This window comes from Enoplosus armatus, chromosome 7 (assembly GCF_043641665.1).
Source record: "Enoplosus armatus isolate fEnoArm2 chromosome 7, fEnoArm2.hap1, whole genome shotgun sequence".
NCBI classification, from domain to species: domain Eukaryota; kingdom Metazoa; phylum Chordata; class Actinopteri; order Centrarchiformes; family Enoplosidae; genus Enoplosus; species Enoplosus armatus.
This window is the reverse complement of record NC_092186.1, coordinates 2,400,946-2,423,363: the sequence shown is the minus strand read 5'-3', so window position 1 is coordinate 2,423,363 and position 22,418 is coordinate 2,400,946. Positions and strand designations below refer to the sequence as shown.

The window sequence follows — 22,418 nt, the reverse complement described above, 5'->3', positions numbered from 1 at the left end:
GTTTGATATATATTGATATGAATACAGATATAAAAGGGTTTCAGCCTACTGGCTGTAGTAAATTATTCACATCCTAGAACGCAGAAAGATAAAAATGAACCTTAGCTGACAAAGAATACTTTTGAAAGAAGTGTCAGAGTTTCTTACAATCGAAGAAGGAGCAACCTGAGCTGCTTTCCATAAATAAAAAAGAAAAAATGAACAATGTCAGCAACTTTAAAAGGATAGGCCAACATTTTAGGAAGATGTTCAAGTGAAATTGTCATAATAATTTTATATTGAGTGATAACATAGTTTGAGTATTGCTTCACTACCGTCCACAGAAAGAAACAACCGTAAGAATCTCAATCTGAACTACAAACCTCGATCTGTGTTACAATAAAGGCAGAGTAAAACACCCAGGAGTATTAATAAGTAGGCAGGTTTTGTTGCTTACTGATCCAGTAGAAATAATACCAACTGAAACCTCTCAAGTCCCGGCGCTCTCTCCATCAATGCCCGTCAGAGATTCACCTCACTTTTAAAATCCCTCTTCGCCTCCTCCGTCAATGGTGATGACGCCGATCGTGTCATTACTCTACAGCCATAACATTTACTTCATACAGATAAGCTGAAGTGCAGGCCTCAGTAGTGGCTTGGCAGTGGTGGAAATTATGAACGGCTTTGTGGATTTTAATGTCTTCGTTCAGTTGTGTTCAAACATTTGTAGTCACAATGTTTTTTTAATGTATGGACGTCTTTAAGAACGTGGACTATGTCTGTTTTTAGTTTGCATCAGAGGACAATTGAACTTCTGTATGTACAACAGCACATAAACAACAGTGTTCGCAACGCTGTGACATTCGTGCTGATTGCAGCAACGTCTTTGAATGCCTGCATAACAGAAAACAGCCCGAAGCCCTAAGATATTCAGTATAAAATAATATAAAGCACAGAAAAGCAGCAAATCCTCAGATTGCAGAAGCTGAAACCGGAGAATGTTTGAGGTTTTTGCTTAAAAAAATGTAAAACGATGAATCCTTTATCAAAATAGATGCCCATTCATTTTGTGTCAATAAAATAATCGATGCGGCTTCCTCGGTCATTTAATAAGCTTTCAATGAGATATGTAACATACTGTGTATCAAGGCTGAGCTGAAAACAGTGCTTTCTGTTGACTATCAATGACTGGAGCTTTAATTATAAAAGCTGCCAATTCGTTCTGTAACAACTGTGATTCAGTCTGAAGATTTGGTGCTAAAGACTTGTTTGTTCGTGTACTGAACTCCTATAATGGCCCTCTTAAAATAAAATGCAAGTTCTAGTTATTACTCACAAGTCCACGATATTCATGATTTCACCTGAAGCTTGAGCGACAGAAAGACGAAGAGAGGACGAGGAATGGCGGGAAAGACCGAGAGGACTAGTGCTGGGAATTCCGGCTCTTTTTAGTGAGCCGGCTCTTTCGGCTCCCAAACGGCTCTTCATTTTACCACTTATACCTTTTATAATTCAGCCAAATCTAGCGCTGTTTTGACTTATGATTTGTATGTGTACACATATATCACTTCACACTTTGTACTGAAGTATTCAAAAGTAAAAATTACATTTTCTAATATTGTAGGAAAGCTCCACTGGGACATGCTTTAAACGGTTTATTTCTGAAGCAGGCACTTTAAAGGCAGATGCACAAGCACTTAATAGAGATCGCTACAGTAGGTGTGGTTCTGCTGTCATTGACGAACTGTGTTAAACGAGCTCAATCAGCTGTTTTGCCGTCTCCATGGATACCAGGTGAGAAGTGGGAAAACAAAACTTAACTCTGCCTGCAGACTGGTGCGAGCCGTGTGCAGAGGGCGTTGCCTAACAACGAGGTAAGCATCATTGTCCGAGCCTTTGTCACAAATATCAATAATCATATCATATCATTCTGCTCTGTATTACTTTATAAAAATAAAAAAAAAACCGGCTCGGTCGCGGACGGGAGCCGACTCCCATCGTTCACTTAAAAGAGCCGGCTCTTTGAACCGGCTCGTTCGCGACCGACACGTCACTAGACTTCAGGGTGAAGTCCAAAATGGCGGCCTGGCAGGCGGCAACAGGGAGAGTCTCCTGTTCCTCTGTGTGTAACGAGTGAAAATGTTCGTCTCCTCAAGTCACTTCAATCGAATAAAAATAAGATTTGACATCTCATACAGAATTAGTTAGCTTTAGCTCGTCTCTAGCCAACAACACTCGCGATGGCTCATAACTGTCAACATACATAGGCTATGCGAATGACGCTAGCTTGCTAGCAAGCTAACCGCGATTAGCATCAAAACTGCGTAAAGAACCCAAACACGCGTGTTTACCTTCTGTAGATGGATTTACGTCTTCAACCAGGTGGTAGATCTCCGCGTTAACCGGAGATACGGACGTATTCACTGACGTCCTAGAGATAAAAACAGAGGCCATGTCGCTGCGTCTGCTGCGGCCTGACCTTCAGCTACAGCCCGCCCCTCTACCGGTACACTGACAGGTGATTGGGCCGGAGGAAATGTCAAGATGGACAATCCTGTGTTTTGTAGGTGCGATTGTGAGATAATTATGTTTTGAAGAGTATTTCTTTGAACTTCACACAGAGTCAACAATAAACATTTATTCTGCTGTCTATTAATTTGACAGTTTCTTGTTTTAAATCAAATATGGAACGCTGAAACTAAAGAGAAACTGTGCCACACCTCACAGCCATCACACCAGAAACGCAGACACAATATATCTTAAGTATAGCTAGAAGTACAGAAAGTACTTCATTTAGGCCAAAAGGCTGGGCTGTGCTGATAAAGTCACCAACAAGGTACATTGTATTCACAGTCTTAACACAGTGGAGCCTTTTTGGCTTAAATGAAGAACTGAATTTGTCATGTTTCCTATAATTGGAGCCTTAGAGTGTTTACAACTAAGTAAATAAATAAAAAACAATATGAAATAAATATTGATAGGAATAAATACAGCTATAAGCCTTATTGTATCGTGTCACATCTAAAAATCCATCAGGTGCCACAGTGGAGGAGCGTTTTACATTTCCGTTGTGTTTCTGGAGGAATTTCAGATATACAAAGTCCACCATAGAGATCACATGTTTGTACTGAAGTGCAGCAGAAAATGAGCATGAAGGATTACTCATCAAACAGGGGGACCGGGTGACGCTTACATTTTCAGAGAGGGCGACAGACTAGTTAGCCATTCACCTTTCTCTTGTGCATGTAAGACAGGAGTTTTGCAGAAAGGTGTATTTCAATATTATATTTTCAATTTGCAACTTTGACTGAAGCCTCTCCCGTGTCTGTCTGACCAAGCTCCTCTGATTATAGTCAGTAGTTTTAAGTGAATAGTTTGGGAATCTAAATCATTTCAGCTATAAGACGATGAGTTCCCTGCAACATGTGAATCCCAGGGTGAGGGGGATCAGAGTCTCATCACACAGTCGACTGCAGAGTCTGGCTGCACACATCACACAGGAGATCACACTGGTAAGTGCCAGTAATCTGTCTTTATTTCTCTAGCTTCACACTCAATCTGTGTATTCTGGGGAAAATAACTGTATATTTTTAAATTGAAAAGTGACTTTTGGGCAAGGATGTCCAAAAATGTCCAAAAATGTCAAAGTGTCTGTTGTGGTCCCTGATGTAAAGCAAGTTAAGATGTGGAGCGAAGGCAGCTTCCATCAAACCAACGATGAATGATCATCATGAATATCTTGTTTATCATTAACACCAAAAGCAAAATATAAGAGAACATTGAAATTATATGCACTAATGAATGTAATGTAGTAAATAAAGTCATGAAGACCAGCTCCTTCATTTTAACCTCCTGAGACCCGAGATTTGTTTTGGTGTGCATTTTTTATTTATCCTAGATATATGGGATTAGTAGGACCTAATTAGTATAATAACTAAACTTTGTCTTTGTACAGGAAGTAGTTTTTCAGAAAAAGTATGGCCTCATATGAGGACAGTCGATTTATTTTTGCATTTAAATGTTTTCTTTGCTATGTGGTATCAGAAGGTCCCAATTATTCTAAAAACAAAATTTCAGCTTTCTATGATAAGTAGTTCTCTCAAAAATCAGTGTCCTCATAGGAGGACTATGGGTCGATCTTACTGTAATCGTTTGCTTGATAACGATCCATTCACTTGAATCAGGTGTGTTGGAGCAGGGAGACACCTAAAGCATGCAGGGCAGGACACAGTAAAGACACCATTAGTTAAAAAAGTATAAACCAGTTTATTTCAAACTGTAAACATTAGGGTATAATAACAAAAGTGCAAACAGCTGTTTATTTCAAGCCCTAAACATGGATATACAAAACAACAAAAGTGCACACTAAACCAAAAATTACCCAGTGTACTTTTTGTTTTTAGTAACAGTCCGCAACACCTGTAAAATGCTGCAAAACAGTTACAGATTAGTTTATCATTCATTTCAATGCCTGAACACATTTGTCTCGAAACAAAATAAATAAAAAACGATACAAAATAATGTCAATTACTTTCCCTGAACAGCCTTTTGTCTTTAACCTTCTCTAACAAGCCTCCTCTAACAAGCTCCTCTCCCAAAAGCAGTCTGTCTGCCTGTCCAGAACAGCCCTACTTGCCTTTGTGAAATGCTGCAAAGCAGTTGCGTTCACTTTGCAAGCAAAGGAACACATTGCATTTCATGCACCGCACACGGGATTTCCCAGGACAGCCTTGTCCTCGGCAACGCATTGGATTTTTCAGGTCGGCCATCTCCGGGAGGTGAGCAGCAGAATATGTGCGGACAGAGACATGTGGGACTGGGGTGATCCGAGATCTTTTGCCTGGTTGTGGAAGGTGTGCATTCTCTTCCTCTGCATGTGCGACATGAGCATCTTCATCAAGAACGTCACACTTATTGAGGAATACCTGAGCCACTACCATGCGAAACTCAAGAAACTTCATGATAGCCTTTCTTGGAGTACCATTTTTCTGGTTATCTTGGCGATACAGCAGCCAGCTGTTGCCAAGAGCAAGATCCGTGAAGTGCATCAGCATGCGAATTGTCCACTTCTTGGTGCGGACACTCATTCTGTAGTAGCTTATCATTCTGTCTGACATGTGTTAGACATGCGTTATTGATGGCACAATCAATAACGTAAAATAGTCCCAATGTCCTCAAACGAGTACTTCATGTTTAGCGACGTAGCAGTTTGCTACTACTGCTAAAATTTGTAAAATTTGCATGCCATATGAAGCTACAGACGTTATTGTGCAAAGATACACTAGTTTCAACCATGAAATATGATTTGGATTTTTGCTGTAGAAAGTTCTTGTTGGTATTCCTGCCATCTTGCTTTCACTGAAATGGGTGTATGTCGTTATGTCACCACTAGCTGGTGCGGGCAGCGTCTCTAAATGAGGCCAATGGGTCGAAGTTTTCAAAAATGAAGTATCATGGTGTAGAAAGCCAAAAATGTAATGTCTTCATATGAGGACACAGGGTCTCAGATACAGTCCAGACTGGACATGCTCCTTTCCTGCATTCCCGTGTTCTCCTGCAGGGGGCGCAGAAACCCTTCAGAGAGGTGATAGACGTCAGCTCAGGTGATCCCCACAAAGCAGGAATGAAACCCATCTCATTTGTGCGCCAGGTTAGTTTTGTCAATTGTGCTTTTATATGATTCAGTAACTTCAGATCTCCTCTCACACTTTTAAAACTATTCTTCATGACTGGGAGGCTGTTTTTTTTGTAATCCATTGTGTGAGGTGGCTTTTAAGAATTTTATTACGTTCATGCATATCTTTTTGGTAGTCATTGTAATGGATTATTGACTGCTGTTATGTTATCAGTTATCAGCTGATCCTTAATTACTCCCTCCATATTTTATCTACGTTATTATAAGTTTATATTTTTTGTAACCATGTTCTCTGTGCTGCTGATTTCTATTCCTGTAAACTCCTTTTTTTCATCTCAGCAAGGCACTGACCTGTTTAAACAAATGTGTATAAATATTCTCTAGCTTCTTGTCTATATTGTTCTGAATCTGGCCTATTTCCTCAGGTCTTGGCTGTATGTCAGTACCCTCAGCTGCTGAAAGACAAAAGTCTTCCTCTGGATGTCAGTCTGAGGGCTCAGAGGCTCCTGGAGGTCTGCGATGGAGGAAGTGTGGGTGAGGACTGGAAAAAGGTCTTTTCTGTAAAATCTGTCTGACTTTTAAAATGAAACAGAAACAGCATATCCAATGATTGATCCATAGGTTCCTATACAGCCTCCTCTGGCATGCCTCATGTCAAGAAAAGCATCGCTGAGTTCATCATGAGACGAGACGCTGGAGTGCCTTCGTACGTCAAAGACATCTTCATTTCTGCTGGTTCTCAAAGGGCCCTGATGGTATGAATACACTGTCATTGTTACTGTGCCGCCACTATTCATTGTCCAGATATCACTCTGAGGTGATATCACACGCATATGGACATTAAAGGATCATTTTGGCCATCATGTTTATCAGTTATGGTAATATATATATTTTTAACAGGGAAGATAAAAATCACAGGAAAACTGCGTGTGGACAAAACTAGCAAGTCAGTCTGTCCACTTTTACACACTCACAATAATACATCCTTTCTGATCATCTGACTGCTTGTGTTTGTTGCCCTGTTGGACTTTTTCTTAGTAATATTGCTGAATTCCCAGCAAATATCTCGGAGTGTAAAATGTCACCATAACTGATAGAAATATTGGCCAAAACTCCCCAAAAACAAGACACATGTCGTAACTGGTTGGAATTATTCCTTAAAGCCCAGAATGTGAAATTATGGAGTTTTGTATACTGATGTGTTGTGTGAAGGTGGTTGTGAAGGTGATGGCCAGTGGGGAGGGGGAGACTCGGACGGGCGTGTTGACCCCAATGCCCTGCCCACACACCCTGCCCACCCTGCTGGATGAGGCCGGGGTGACACTGGTGCCGTACCAGCTGATTGAGGACAGAGGCTGGGCTGTAGACCTGGGTGAGCTGCACAGAGCTTTGAAGGCTGCTAGGGGGCGCTGCGAGCCCAGGGCCATTTACATCAGCAACCCAGGAAACCCCTCAGGTAAACCACATACATCAGAGCCACCTGTTTAAACTTCCTTGCTGTCATCACTTTTTGAATGCTGCTGTTTGTCCTCCTAGGTCATGTGCAGGACAGGAAATCAATAGAGGAAGTGATTCAGTTTGCAGCAGCTGAGAGACTCTTACTGCTGGTTGATGAGGTGATCACAAACTGCATCTTCACATTGGGATTTCATTCAGTAACTGGCAGCCTTCTGCTCACCCTTTCCTCTGCACTCCAGGTGTACCAGGACAGCGTGTATGGACAGGGCACAGAGTTTATTTCCTATAAGAAAGTCCTGTTTGAGATGGACAAAAAGTACTCAGAGAACGTGGAGTTGGTCTCCTTTCACTCTCTGTCCAGCGCCTGCATGGGGGAGTGAGTTCTGTCTCTTATACTTGTCAACAGCATCTTGTATCCTTGCATATATGAATCTCTGTCATTTTCATTATTTGGACAATGGAAAAGTAGTTGCACAAGTTTGCAACGTCCCGCCGCAGAAGCAAACACACCAACAAGCAAGAACTACCGATCGCTTGATTTTAAACCTCCTCTACAAAAGTCAGAATCATCAGCATCAACAACAACCATGAAACAATGAATGTGGATGTGACTGTGTATTAAATAAATTGGGCTGTAAGATCAATAACCAAATGACCTCTGTATCTGTGCCCCAGGTGTGGTCTGAGAGCAGGATACATGGAGCTGGTCAACATGGACCCGGATGTGATGCATTTTGTTGACACTATGCTGTGTTCTGATATCAGTACTCCAGTCACAGGACAGCTTGCTCTGGATCTCTTGGTCAACCCACCAACACCTGGAGACCCTTCCTATGACACATACACACAGGTGACACATCTGCAGAACTTCTTCGGGCTTGATTATTAAAGAGTGGTGCCTCATTTGTTCAGGCAGACGTATGTATCAGGATGTCTGCCCCTGCAGTACAGGTCCCTGTCCTGTTGTGTCAATACTTACAATCAAATCTCTGTTGTTCTGTTTTTCAAAGGAGATTCTCTTCACTTGGACCACTTTGTCCCAGAATGCTCAGCGGGCTCAGGAGTTCCTGAATGATCTACCAGGGATGAGCTGTCAGCCAGTGATGGGGGGGATCTACCTCTATCCCCGCCTGCATTCACCATCTGAGATTATAGAACAGGCAGAGGTGGGAACACGTTACAGGAACCTTCATGTACATGTTGCACAATGTAGAACAATGTGGTGACGGTTGATATTTAGAGGACTACACCAAAGGTTTCGCATGTTTTAGCAATTTTAGTGTGTTTTAAAGTGTTTTTTCCATTCATTTCCATACAAAATAACATTCAACATATTTTCTTGACTTCCACATTTTATCTTAATACACATTTATCTTTGCTTTTACTCTCGTCAAAGTCACGTTATTTATACGTTTCACTGCACAATTTAGCAAATGAGCTAAAATATGCACAACATTTGCCCTTCACAGTTCAAAATGCCTTTTACAATGAATGTTTAAGTGAACGGAAGCTAACCTGACCTCTATGTCAAGTTAAACATTAAATATTACTTTTCATTTTAATTTTTTACAGTTTCAAAGTAATAACAAAAAAGAAAAATGCCCTGTGGAAAAGTTTGGGATGCCTTTTGGATTCTTCTTTGTTACTTATAACAACAATGATTACTAAAGCCCAGACCCAGGTGATTTACTCAGTAGGGCTTTAATGAGTCAGGTGAATATAAGTCCAGGGCTGAAGTATTTATTCTTTAGTAACTCCATGCCTTCTAAAGGATCCAGCTAGGGTGACTGTTCTAGCTGGTGTCCACCAACTAGGACAAGGCTACAATAAACTCTATTGTTTCAAACAAATTATTTCCACTGTCCGAAACATTATCAGGAAATGGAAGAAAGCTGGAACAGATGACGTCAAGGCCAGATCTCGAATACCAAGAAAAATGTCAGACAGGCAAGAAATCCTCAGAAGAACCCACACTTCACTGCAAAAGAGCAGCAGGTCTACTTGTTCACAGAACAACAATACAACATACTTTAAACAACAAAGACTTACATTGCAGAGTTGCAAGAAAAAACCCTTTCCTGCAACCTCAACACAACATGAAGCGGCTGAATATGTGCAAAAGCAAACCTTTTGGAACAATCTGCTTTGGACAAACAAAAGGGTGAAGCATTTATAGATAAGAATGGGGAAAAGCAAGACTTGAAAGACTCTTAAGTGGCTCCACGATGTGTTATAGTTACCCGAGGTGGAGTTACACTAACTGACACGGTTCCCAAACTTTTTTTCCCCCCAATTATTTTTTGAAAGTGTAACAGATCGCTTTATAATTTGAAGAAATGTGTCATGTTTAACTTTATGCCATTTAGAGGTCGTGTTAGCTTCTGTTCACTTTAATATTCATTGTAAAAGGCATTTTATAAGGGGTGCCATCTATGTTAAAAGATGTGGGGTTATTGAATATATACATTTTGATTGTTATTCCCAAACGCCAAAATGTAGACTTACAATATGAAGTTAATTTGCATTTTGTCAAATAAACTCATGAGTACATCAGATTGCATCTCATATCCGCTAAGCAAGTTAAGGTGTCTCTGATTTTAGATATTAGAGGTGGAGGCAGGTGTTCTGTACTGTCGGAGGTTACTGGAGGAAGAAGGCGTGTTTGTGGGAGCAGGATGTCACTATGGTGAAACAACTGGAAACCATCATCTGAGGTCAGAGACATGAAGAGAGAGACATCAGCCAAATGTTTCACTTTCACCAAAAGTGACTGTGTTGTGTTTTCTCCCTCTCAGGTTATGTGTCCTTGTTCCTCCGGACACCCTGGAGGAGGTCCTGGCTCGCCTCGGTTCTTTTCACCTCCGCCTCCTGGGAGCACTTCCTCACGCTGAGGAGGTATGAAGGACATGGGGCAACGTCTTATGACCCAACATGAAGCCCTCTGTGGAGATTAGCAGATCCTCAACTCAAGTGTAAATCTCAGAAATTAGATTTGTCAATCACGCAGAAAACAATCTTAAAAGGCTTGAGCTTTTTTGCTCGAAGGGAGACTGAAATTCTTAAACAGTTCCTTTGGCGGCCAACTTTCATGACTTCAGCAAATTGAATTAAGATAAAAGTTTCAAATGTTTCAGCCTGCAGATCAGATCATACGTTGTTTATTTAGGCATAAAATGTATGTGCAAAACCAGTATTGTCTTCTGCAAAATGCAAATAAAAGAATCTTTTCAAATGTATAAAATAGTTTATTCTTGTATACTGTACATCAACTAAAAACTAACAAACATGTAGAAAAGAGTGCCCTCATTAATGGATACACAAGAGTGTCCTAAATAATGTCTAAACATGGAAGTCTAAATAACACGAACACAATGTCTAAACAAACATATTATTGATATATTTCAGTAATAAACTAAAATGTTTCTGCTGAATATCAGACCAGCTGATAGTTGAAACATTCCTGGACTTAACGACAGATTCATTAACATTTGAGTGAGATACCTGAAGAGCCGGTTCTGCTCCGTCTGCAGTACACTGTGAGTTTTAACGTCAGTGGGGGCTTTACCTTTCCCTGTGCTCCTGTGTAAATTTGCTGCTGCAGAAAAAAGAATCTAACCTCATATACAAATCAAATATTCAAGTCAAACATCTTCCTGATGTTAGAAAACTAACTGGTGAACTGACACGTGGAGCAAAGCCGGAGACATCTCGTGTCTATTATTCAATAATCTGCTGGCAGGAATGACTCACATGCGCCTGCTGATTACTTCTTAGATTGAGACACAACATTATGACCATCTTAAAAATATGATGCCTTGTTACACATTAAACCACCAATCAGAATATATAGCAATTAAAATGAGCTCCATCTCCACCAACCGCGACATTACAATGCTTCTCACGCGATGATGCGTCAATAACACCGATCCAATAATATAAAAACAGGAACGAGGATCATCCTGCTGCCTAAGGAGTACTTTTACTTTTAATACTCGAGAATACTTTTCACTTTTACTCGTATTTTTAAGTGAAATCTTCAATGCCTCTCTCACCACTGAGTGCATAGCCAAAAATAAAATTGTTATTATTATTATTATTATTATTATCAGTAGTAGTAGTAGTATCATTAGTAGTAGTAGTACACAGTTATATATTATGGCGCATTAGTTCAGATGTTCTGATGACACTCCCGCGGTGTGCACGCGCTCCTCCCCCCCCCCCGGTGTTTTCAGGTCTCGGTGTTGAGCTTCTCATTAAGACCTCATCCGTCAGACAGAGCAGAGACCGAGATGAGTTCTGTGCAGGAGGTGAACCCCAGGGTGCGGGGGGTCAGAGCCCCAACGAGCCTGCAGAGTCTGGCTGCACGCATCACAGAGGAGATCACACAGGTGAGTCGCAGGTGTAATATTAATATACTGTTTTAGTTCACCAGGAGCACAGAGAACAAGGAGACCGCACATCACACAGTGTGATCTTGTTCCAGAGTTTCATCTTTTATATAAACGACATCAGCAGTTATCAGCAGTGCGATGTGAAAACATCTAACACAGGCAAAACTCCTACTGTCCGTGAAGTAGGCATATTACCAGCAATATGTACTTAAGTATCAAAGTATCAAAGGTGAAATACTCATATACATGTAGTATTGTTGTTACTGATCGGGAGCATTTTACTGTTGGAGCTGCTGGTGGTTGAGTTCATCTGAACTACTTTATAAAATAAAATTAAAAGTTTATTAACCTAATCTTTGCCTTAACCCCAAGATTAAACCTAAATGATGTCCAAAAAAATCTCCTCAGCTGGAGGTCTGTATTCTGATATCAATGTGGTATCAACAGATGCCCAGCCCTCACGGGTTCTTTTAATTTCCAAAAGCTTTAGAAATAAAACTGGCTCATACTTGGCCACTCCATCTCCGTCTATTCACGCAGTTGATTAGTGGATGTTGCCAAGTTGTCAAGAGACCCCCGAGATTTCAGATCAACATTTGGATTCGCAAACAAAACTCTCGGCTTTCGGGCGACATTTTTAATCTTGCTCTCAAATGTATTTTTTGATTGCATAATTAAAAACCCAGAGTTACTCCATACCCACCTGCCCCTCACAGTTTCTCTTGTTCTCACACTTCAAAGGAACTGATCCAACCTGAATGAACTGTTGACATGAGTCAAATAGCCTATGGATGCTTTGGATTGCTCTCTCCTTGATTTAGCTAAAATAGCTTGTCTATCTGGTTTAAAACCTCTCCTGCTGTACTTAATGGCTACGTATTGTACATTATATCATGCTAAAAGACTGAGGCCACAGCTAACAGGTCCCTGCAGTATGATAATTAGCTCAAGTATTACAGATCGGACAGCTAGTTCTTCCCAACATAGCCCTGTTAGATGCTTACTATATGTTGTTGTTTTCTATATGTTGGCTGTGCTGCAGAGTTAAAATCCACAAAGAATCGATTGGGGAGTTTAAAACAGAGCTTCATTTCTGCAGTTTCTGGGTTTTCTTCTCAGGGAGTGAAGAAACCCTTCCAGAAGGTGATTGATATCAGTTCAGGTGATCCCCAAAGGGCAGGGATGGCCCCCATCTCATTTGTTCGCCAGGTCAGTGTTTTATACCTTATTTGTGTGTGTGATTGTTGACCTGCTGGTCCTGCTTTCCTGCCCCCGGGTGATCAGTCTGTCCCCTGTATGTTTTAATCAGGTTGTGGCGGCATGTTTGTACCCTGAGCTCCTCAAAGAAGAAAGCCTTCCTCTGGATGTCAGGCAGAGAGCACAGGAGCTTCTGGGGGCCTGTGGAGGGAGCGTGGGTGAGAATAAACAATATTAAGTCATTAGTATAGATCTGAAAACATCTGGCCCAAAGTACTTCATAGAACTCCTTTGACTGACGCCTCTACTTTCATGGCTGATCTATCCATTTTGTCGATGACAGGTTCATACTCTAAAACCTCCTGCGGAATACCACACGTCCAGAAAAGTGTCGCCGACTTCATCACCAGGCGAGATGGTGGAGTGAGGTCACACCCGGAGGACATCATCTTCTCTAGCGGTTCTCAGAAGACTTTGTCGGTATGATTAAAACATTTTCAATATCAACCTCGTGGTGGTGATAGAGTAAAAGTCGAGCGACGAATTCCCAGAGAGGTAACTGTTTTTTGGTCCTTTCAGAGAGACTCTCAGAGTTGGAGGTTAACCTGGCTCTTATGCACACCTGCACATGCAAGTACACAAGCAGGATTTTGGATTCACTCCCGCTTGTGAATCGAGTTAAGAGTTGTTCAAAAAGAAAAATTTGTTCGTGAATCTAACAACACTAGACCAAAGTCATGGACCGACCAACTGACATTGCCCTCTCTAGAGCCTCAATCATCATGGTATGATAAAAACTGTGTGTGTTGCTCTTTGGCATGTCCATTGAAGGCTTGACAGACCTCCTGTGCTTTGTTACGGATACTAAGAGGACTTTAGGACTTTTTAGCTAGTGCCATTGCCAAGTTAAAATGTCTAACACCCAAAATGACAATCCCATCAGTCGCAGCTATGCTCTGTTAGTAAATGTTAGCATGCTAACATGCGAAACAAAGATAGTGAACATGCTAAACAGTACCTGCTGAACATCAGCATGTTAAACAGCATGTCATGATGAGCATGTTAGCATAACAACCACTCACAATGTTAAGAAAATTCCACTTAAATCTTTATTAGCAAAATATTTACAACATTAACCACTGCCTTTTTTACTTTACTTTTTAATTTTCAAAAACCAGTCGTCAACCTCAACTGTTACATCTGTCTTACGATGCTGTAATTATAACCTTGCAAAGTAACTGACACAGTACTGATAAAGACAGGAAGTTGAACACACTTATCCTCAACAGAAAAAGTACTTAAATGTGGAGTAAAAGCATATTGTTATTAATAGTATTGTTATTTATTGTGTTAAGCTGGTTTTGCACCTGATGGCCAGTGGGGAGGGGAAGACTCAGACAGGTGTGTTGACCCCCATGCCGTGCCCACAAACCCTGCCCACGCTGCTGGACTTGTCCAGGGTGACACTGGCGCCGTACCAGCTGATTGAGGGCCGCGGCTGGGCTGTAGACCTGGACGAGCTGCGACACGCTTTAAAGACCGCTAGGGGGTGCTGTGAGCCCAGAGCCATTTATATCAGCAATCCTGGAAACCCCTCAGGTAAGCAACGGCTACGTTAACACATCTCCCCACTATAATCTCTGATACTCACTATTATTTGTCCTGCTAGGTCACGTGCAAGACAGGAAAACAATAGAGGAAGTGATTCGTTTCGCTGCAGCCGAGGGCCTCGTCCTGTTGGCTGAAGAGGTGATTACAAGCCCCACGAAGAAACTGGCATCTAAAAGACTTCAATCAGTTTTCAGTCTTACACAAGCTCCCGTTATTCATGTCTTCTTGCACCCTCCAGGTGTATCAGGACAGCGTGTATGGACAGGACAAAGAGTTTATTTCCTATAAGAAAGTCCTGTTTGAGATGGACAAAGAGTACTCAGAGAACGTGGAGTTGATTTCCTTCAACTCTATATCCAACGCCTGCACGGGAGAGTGAGTATCACTGGTGTTTCTGTAAGAACATACCTTTCCTCACAATGTGTGACCCAAACTCTGCTATACTGAACTCACAAAGCCTTGAAAGATGATGTTATATATACCTTTCCATAAGATTTCTTTGTCATGTTAGGAATGAGGAAGAAATTAATAGAAAAATAAATGTAAATTTTGGTGTGCTTCAGCTTATTATAAACATCAGGATTCGTCACGACTTGTGAGCTTTCTGGAAGTTGTGAATCCAACAACAGTGGACTCTTCATGTGAACAAGGCAAACGTGACATGGTTACACCTCTACAGGCACGCTCGAGCTCTCAAGGATGTCTGCAGACAACCCAGGAAACAAAGTCTGGATCCAATCATCCCACTGATTGTGCAAGACCGTAGATCGTACGAGCACACGCACGAAAAAGAAACACCTTTACATTTCCTTAGGCATATGTAACACTGGGTCTGGGTTGTATATTAAGAAATTCAACAGGACATGAGACGGTTCCTTTTAAAGTATCTAACCAAACCCCGTTCTTTCCTATTATTCAACCAAACAAGCCTGATGGTTGGACATGGTCGGGCATACGAAGTGTGTGCCAGTGAACCAAGTAAACATGTGATATGGCTATAAAAGGAACAAGATCAGGTGAAACATTCACTTGAAGTTCAGCCTGAGGTGACTCATTGTACTGTTCTTAGGTGTGGTCTGAGAGGAGGATACATGGAGGTCATCAACATGGACCCAGCAGTCAATACGTATTTGAGAAAGATGCAGGCCACTTCCAGCCCGCCGGTTCTACCACAGCTCGCCCTGGAGGTCATGGTCAATCCACCCTCACCTGGAGATGTTTCCTATAAGACATACACACAGGTAAGAGGAACTTGTCATCAGAAAGGATTAAAGGCAAACACAGTATTTTTATTATTAATTGATTATTTCTCTAACATCAGTAACCTCGCTATTCTAACACTGAAGCTCCATTAATTTATTTTTTACCTACATCAGGTGCTGTAACATATAAATGTACAAATCTAACCTCAATATTCACTCAACTTTCACCTCTGTTTTAGTTTGCTCCAAGGGAAAAAAGCTGTTAGATGCTCCAACATGTTCCCCAGCTTGTCACTAACACAATCAATGAGGTGTGAAAAACCAAAACAATGAGCTGAAGGATGCTAAAACGCTCCATAGAGCCGCGGGGAACTGCAATTCTCTGCTGGTCCGTCACTACGAGTGACTCCTTCCACATTACACATTGTTGTTAATATAAAAATATTCATTAGTGCAGCTTTAAGTTTCTGTCGGTGTTTTTTAAGCGACTGTTCAGGCTTGTATGCTTTTACAACTGCTAACCAGCGAGTGCCCTTTTTCTCAATGGAAGGAGATTCTTCACACTCAGGCCACTCTGTCCCAGAATGCTCAGCGTGCTTGTGAGTTCCTGAATGATCTACCAGGGATGAACTGCCAGCCAGCGATGGCGGGAGTCTTTCTTTATCCCCGTCTGCATTTACCACCTCAGATGATAGAGGAGGCCAAGGTCAGATCAGCAAAATAATGATTGTGTCTTTAATGTTTTCTGTGTGTTTTTAATGACTTTCTTTCATTCTGTATTTCTAAAGTCACAGATATCACTGGAGATAAGAAACACAATTCAATATGAATCACTGATGTGCATCAAATCTCGTATTATGCATTAAAAAGCTGTCATTTCAGCGGCCCTCACAGTTGCTGTTTTTAATTTTAGATGTTAGGGGTGGAGGCGGATGTGCTCTACTGTCGGAGGTTACTGGAAGAGGAAGGTTTGTGTTTGGGAGCGGGCTGCGAGAACGGACAAGAAGATCAGAACCACCACATCCGGTAAGAAAAACAGAGTTTTATCCCTTCACAGAGAGGACATCTCTGGGAAGAGAAGATATTGTATTGTTTGGAACATGAGGACATTTTGGGAAAATCAGGACATCCTGGAAAGTGCTGGAAAGGTCTATATATGAAGGACCTTTAAGAGCCGTTGTTGCATTTGTTCACATTTTTATCTATTTTATTTCCATTTTCTCATGGTGAGGTTGTGATTGTGTGTCACAACCGTTAGCTGATAAGACATTATCATGATTATTATCTAATTCAGCATTTTTTCAAGAGTTTAGGAGCCCAGTGTTTCCATGTTGGTGTATGAGTGCCGTGTATTTGCCTGTTGAATATTAATGAATGTTTAATTAATGGTCCATTCTTCCTGCTTTAAGCTCTGGTGTGTCCACATGCATATGTTAATGCTGTGTTTTGTGTGTTGCTTCTCCCTCCCAGGCTGTGTGTTTTGGCTCCTCCTGCCACCCTGGAGGAGATCCTGGCACGCCTCCGTTCTTTCCACCTGCGCCTGCTGGACAGATTTCCCTGACAGAAATATCAAGGACACAGACTTTTGGGAAAAATACCAAAGCATGGTTTACATGACGTTACATCTCCCACTGACAGTAACACTCTTTTGTTTTACTGTAAATCTTTTAAATGAACACTGTCAATAACAGGGATAACACTTCTTCATCCTGTAAAGACCAAAATATACTTAAAATCCTCTAACATGACAACATAATATAGCCGTACACAAACTCATTTTAATACTGTATAATAACAACAAAACCAATACTACAAACATATATTACATCAGACATGACATAGAATAAGTAGCTGCAGTGCATTTTATTAAATCGCTGACTTTTACATTGAGAACGTAGTCTACACAGGAACACTGAGGCCTCCTGAGTCTCTTTTTACCAGTCAAAATGAGAGGAAGCTGCTTTGGACTGTCAGAAAAACATGCTAAAACATACACATCAACCTATAAATCAACTTATAAGCATAAGAGTTTAGTGCAAAACAACGAACTAGCAGTCAGATCTCAATAAAAACACATGAAATAACACAATAAATAGTTAAAAAAGACTTAAAAAATAACAAAATGAATAAAATGCCAACATAAAATTTAAGTGTATAAAGTGCATATTAACTCAGCAGTAATTTAAGGTTATATGTCAGATTGTGTGGTCACATTTTAGAGTGTATTTCTTTCAAATCGTGTATTTTTTACAAATGTTTCATTGTAAGATTTGTTTAAATTTACAACGTGGTACGTTACTTCAGATGATGTTAAGAAAACTTACAGTTTGAAGATTGTTTCAAGAAGGAAATAAAATGAAATCCCGTTTGGACAGTTCTGCATTGTGGATTCTTTAATGCTCCGTTACATTAAGGTGTCATTTTATTGATTACTGTAGGATAGTTATTTTACACTCCCACTCCCTCGTACTTAGTATTAAGTACCCTTAAAGGTATTTTGGGGTAAAATATTTTGCTATATTTCTGTACAGACCGCTGATTCGTTCTGGCTCTGGAGGGGTTGTGTAAGGACAGGTGAAACAGATGGAGCAGGGAACGTAGACTCCCAGGTCTGGACTGGACTGTGTGTGTGTTTGTGTCTGATTACTGTTCAATTTGGAGAGTATAAAAGCAATGTGACACGCTCAGACAGTCCACTCTGAGGAATCATGATTAAAGCGGCCCTTGTCCTGCTGTTTGCTGCCTACGGTGAGTCTCATCTACCTGATTTAAAAGAGGCATATCTCCTATCAGGGTTAGAGTTAAAGGATTAGTGTGGAGTTAGTCTGTGTTTTTCTTATTACCAACATGTCCCATGTCTCTAAAAACCCACAGGTATATCGTTTGAAAAGAAGAGGCTTGGTACTTTCCTAAAACAGCTGGCCACTGTGCATTTTTAACAAAGGTTACGCAAACAAGACAAAATTCGGTTGGGGACTATTTTCAGCAGTGGAAGCTAAATGTTGTCTTTAAAAAAGCTTTTGTCCAGCAGCAAGTTGTTGTTGTGATCCTGCAGATGTTTGCTCTCTGCACAGAATCCTGCACCGGACTACCAAAGCTGGGTTTACTCCCCATGCAGACAGTAGACGTCTTTCAGACCACTGCAATACCTTTGAATATGCAGCCCACTGCTGCAAATAACAAGTAGTTTTTTCCCCCTGAAGTTTGCAAAGGAAAAAGAAGTACTGGGGTCACAGTAGCCAAGTGTTACAGCCTTTGTAACATGCAGTTCTTTCTGTGGCCCAGCTCACGGGTGTGGCTCACCCACCTATACGCCCTCCGTGAGTCGAGTTGTGAATGGGGAAGATGCTCGACCCTACAGCTGGCCCTGGCAGGTGAGTAGATAATAACTTACCATGAGGTGATAAAGATTTGCCAACTGCTTCACATGTTACCGTTTCATATCTCTTAAAGCAGTTGTGTCTTAAGGAACACCTTGTTTACAGTTACAGTGAAATAACAGAGTGATTAATGAAAGACAATAACATGAGGCACAGACATTCAGGATTCAGTACACCTATTCCTGTCTGGTTATTTCACCTATAAACAGTTTCTCTACAAAATTTCCATAAAACATTCTATATCACTATATATAAAACTGCTTATAACAGAAATGCATACAATAAAAAGTGTTTTTGTGCCTCATTTAGACTTTTTGATAGTAAACACCTTTAAGACGAGAACCAGGGTCATCAAGTCAGCTTTATTTAAGGTGTAAGACGGCTAATTATTGGCTGTAAGTGACGTGTGTCTCTGTGTGTGTCACAGATCTCTCTGCAGTATCTCAGCGGCTCCACGTACCGTCACACCTGTGGAGGAACTCTGCTGGCTCCCAACTGGGTCATGACTGCTGGACACTGCATCGGGTGGGTCACAGTTTCCTCTCACGCTGCGCTTGTTTTATCTCATGATGTGGGATGAAGGTTTTATCTGAAGTGTGTGTGTGTGTGTGTGTCAGACCTCGTACCTACCGCGTGGTGCTGGGCGAGTTCGACCTCACCAAACAGGAGAGCTATGAGCAGATCAGAAGTGTGGAGAAGATCGTGGTTCACCCCGGCTGGGATGATAACTGCCTGTCTTGTGGGTAAGGGGAACATAACTCCTCCAAACAGCTTCAAGTTTCATATTTAATAAAGAGCTGTACAGGAAACAGTTTCACACAAAGACAGTGACATCTCAAAAACAAATCTAAAGCTGCATTCATTATATTTTTCGGCCACTGTTGTGCAGATGACGTGATGTATGTTTCATTATAAACCAGTGAAGAAGGCAACTTTCATCAGTTATTGTGTTGTCTGTCAGAAATAAAGTGCTAGATGTCCCAAAACTTTCTCCGTAAAAGAAAACAAATCTGAAATCAGTTTTACTTAAACCTCTCGGCTCCCTGTCTACAGACGTCAGACCTGCAGCCACAAACATTTGACAGTGACCTTTCATTTGAAAAACAAGTGATATGATAAAGAGTGCAATACATATTCACATACATATTTAAGTGCAATACATATATAGTCATACACTTCAGTGCAACACATACATACATATACATTGACCCTCAGGCAGGGCTCTGGCTATTCTTGGGTCCTGACTGTTAAACCAGGTCTCCTATAGTCCTGAACCAGGACCCCTCAGCTCTGAACTCCCTGGAGATCTGAAGCTGCAGAATCAGTGGCATCTTCTCAAAACGTATCTTTGTAAAAAAGCTGTTATTAATGCTAGCATGCTAATGCTAACTGTTTTATGTCCAACATGTCTCTTTTATTATTATAATTTTTTAATCTTTTATTATTGTTGAGTTTTATTCCATTTTACTTTTTTATTATTTTCAATTGATTTTATTTGCCTCATTTCCTCCTGAAATGTTTTAATCTGGGTTCAACCATGTAAAGCACTTTGTGACTTTGTTTTAAAAAGTGCTGTATAAATGTTTGGGGTTAGGGTTTCTTTCCATGCGATGCCTCTCGGTGTTTTAACATGATCTTGTTGTTGTTCAGTAACGACATTGCGATGATCAAACTGGCCTCACCTGCCGTTCTGAACGACAAGGTGCAGCCGTCCTGCGTGCCCAAGGGCGGAGAGGTCGCTCCTCACAATGACCCCTGCTACATCACCGGCTGGGGGAGACTCTACAGTAAGAGCTTGTGATGGGACAACACACTGATGCTGATCTACAGTCCTTTATAAACTCCACCGTGTGGCTGTAGAGTCCAATTAAAACATGAAATGTTGCTGAGCAGTGCAGCAATAAGTGTCTCAGCCACTTCATGAATGTTCACCATTTTACTGTAATTAAGTTGATGTAAAATGGCAGATTTGGGTTCAGATTTAAAACCATGTTATCATAGTATGGAGCTCAGACAACATCTGGAGGCTGATTTGTTGTTGTTGACTCTCCTGGCATCTGAAAAGTCAAAGGCTCTAAAGCGTTTTTGTAAACTCGATGGTGTCCCTTTGGTTGCGTCATGTGACACCATCTGACGATGCTCTGGGTTTTTAATTTTATGCCCTTCTTGCAGGTGGTGGTCCCATTGCCTCTAAGCTCCAGCAGGCTCTCCTTCCTGTGGTGGGCCACAGCGTCTGCAGCAGCAGCGGCTGGTGGGGGAGCACCGTGAAACCCACAATGATCTGTGGTGGTGGTGACATCCGCTCTGGCTGCCATGTACGCACCGGTCACCCCAACACGATGAGACCTGCAGGTTCACACTGTTCTAGTCTTTCGCCTTCACTTGTCTTCTGTCTGTCTCTGCAGGGGGATTCAGGAGGCCCTCTGAACTGCAGGGGGCGTGACGGCAGGTGGTACGTGCAGGGGGTGACCAGCTTCGTCTCCTCCCGAGGATGCAACACCCTCAAGAAGCCCACGGTGTTCACTCGCACCTCCTCCTTCACCAAGTGGATCAGTGACGTGAGTTTCCGTCAGAGAAAAAGCACAGTTGTGACGTACAGATGGATGAACATAAAGCAACTTTTACTAATAAAAGCAACTTTAAAATGCAGAGTAGATCCTGGTGAAACAGAGGTTTATAGTGGCATCATTGGTAAGTGAGCTGAAGCAACATGTATAGTTCACAACAGGTTTGTTTTTGCTCATGATTTGCTTTTGACGTTTGATAGGATGTTTCACCACTTTTTCTCTATTTGCATTTAAGAGGGACGTCAACAGCAAGAAGAAGATAAGATAAGAAAATCATTGTTTGATGCCTTTCTGTCTTTCAGACGATGCTGCAGTACTGAAGACTTTAATGTCAATAAATCCACTTAATCAACTACAGAATGTCTCAGTTGTCTTTCAATTTTGTTTTTATAGCAATTTCACTTCAGTTTCGTTTTATTTATATAGCGCCAATCAAAGTTTCCTCATGACACTTTACACATAGAGAAGGTCTAGACTGTACTTTATAATACTGTTTACAGAGACCCAACAGTTCCCACCATGAGCAAGCCAGGAAAAACCTCGACTGGTTGGGTCAAGTTACAAGCAAACGTCTGTCTTCCAACTGACACTGACTCAAGTGACATCACATGAGGACATTGATCCGACACTGAAGGTTTTCTACAGTATTCACATAATGCAGTAGTACTCTCCGAGACCTGTAAACACACGTTGATGTACAGTCTGTAGAGCACTGTGTATTTTCAGTGGATGGCCACAAGGTGTCAGTGTTAGCTTTTACAGTCAATGAGCAGATGTGAGTGAAGGGTGCCGGTTGTGTTTTCTGATGAGAAAGAGGGCAACATTCATATCCCCCTTTATGTCTCACAAACATAAAGAAAAAAAAAGCATCTTTCATTCATCAAATCAGTCAAATGACGCTTCACATGATTATATGCTTCAGAGCGTAATACTGAATCCAGTGCTGAACAAGGAATGATGGGATGTCAAACAAAGAGAGGAACCTCAGCCTGACCCTA

At 41.3% G+C, this 22,418-nt stretch overlaps 3 protein-coding genes across 3 annotated transcripts; all 3 read left to right on the top strand.

Annotated features, from left to right (window-relative positions):
* Nucleotides 1-3,386: 3,386 nt before the first annotated feature.
* On the top strand, nt 3,387-9,973 carry LOC139288113 (alanine aminotransferase 2-like). The gene is made up of 11 exons (XM_070909372.1): nt 3,387-3,491; nt 5,540-5,629; nt 6,040-6,148; nt 6,236-6,369; nt 6,827-7,070; nt 7,151-7,230; nt 7,312-7,448; nt 7,748-7,922; nt 8,083-8,238; nt 9,674-9,786; nt 9,868-9,973. Exons 1-11 carry the CDS (start codon nt 3,387-3,389, stop codon nt 9,971-9,973), a joined length of 1,449 nt encoding a protein of 482 aa, XP_070765473.1.
* Nucleotides 9,974-11,361: 1,388 nt separating this feature from the next.
* Nucleotides 11,362-17,034, top strand: LOC139288282 (alanine aminotransferase 2-like). Its single transcript, XM_070909560.1, has 11 exons — nt 11,362-11,460; nt 12,583-12,672; nt 12,773-12,878; nt 13,004-13,140; nt 14,016-14,259; nt 14,330-14,409; nt 14,510-14,646; nt 15,341-15,512; nt 16,024-16,179; nt 16,387-16,499; nt 16,944-17,034. Exons 1-11 carry the CDS (start codon nt 11,362-11,364, stop codon nt 17,032-17,034), a joined length of 1,425 nt encoding a protein of 474 aa, XP_070765661.1.
* A 1,147-nt stretch (nt 17,035-18,181) lies between these two features.
* On the top strand, nt 18,182-21,740 carry LOC139288283 (proproteinase E-like). The gene is made up of 8 exons (XM_070909561.1): nt 18,182-18,221; nt 18,759-18,847; nt 19,281-19,378; nt 19,471-19,596; nt 20,504-20,640; nt 21,026-21,168; nt 21,259-21,411; nt 21,723-21,740. Exons 1-8 carry the CDS (start codon nt 18,182-18,184, stop codon nt 21,738-21,740), a joined length of 804 nt encoding a protein of 267 aa, XP_070765662.1.
* Nucleotides 21,741-22,418: the final 678 nt, after the last annotated feature.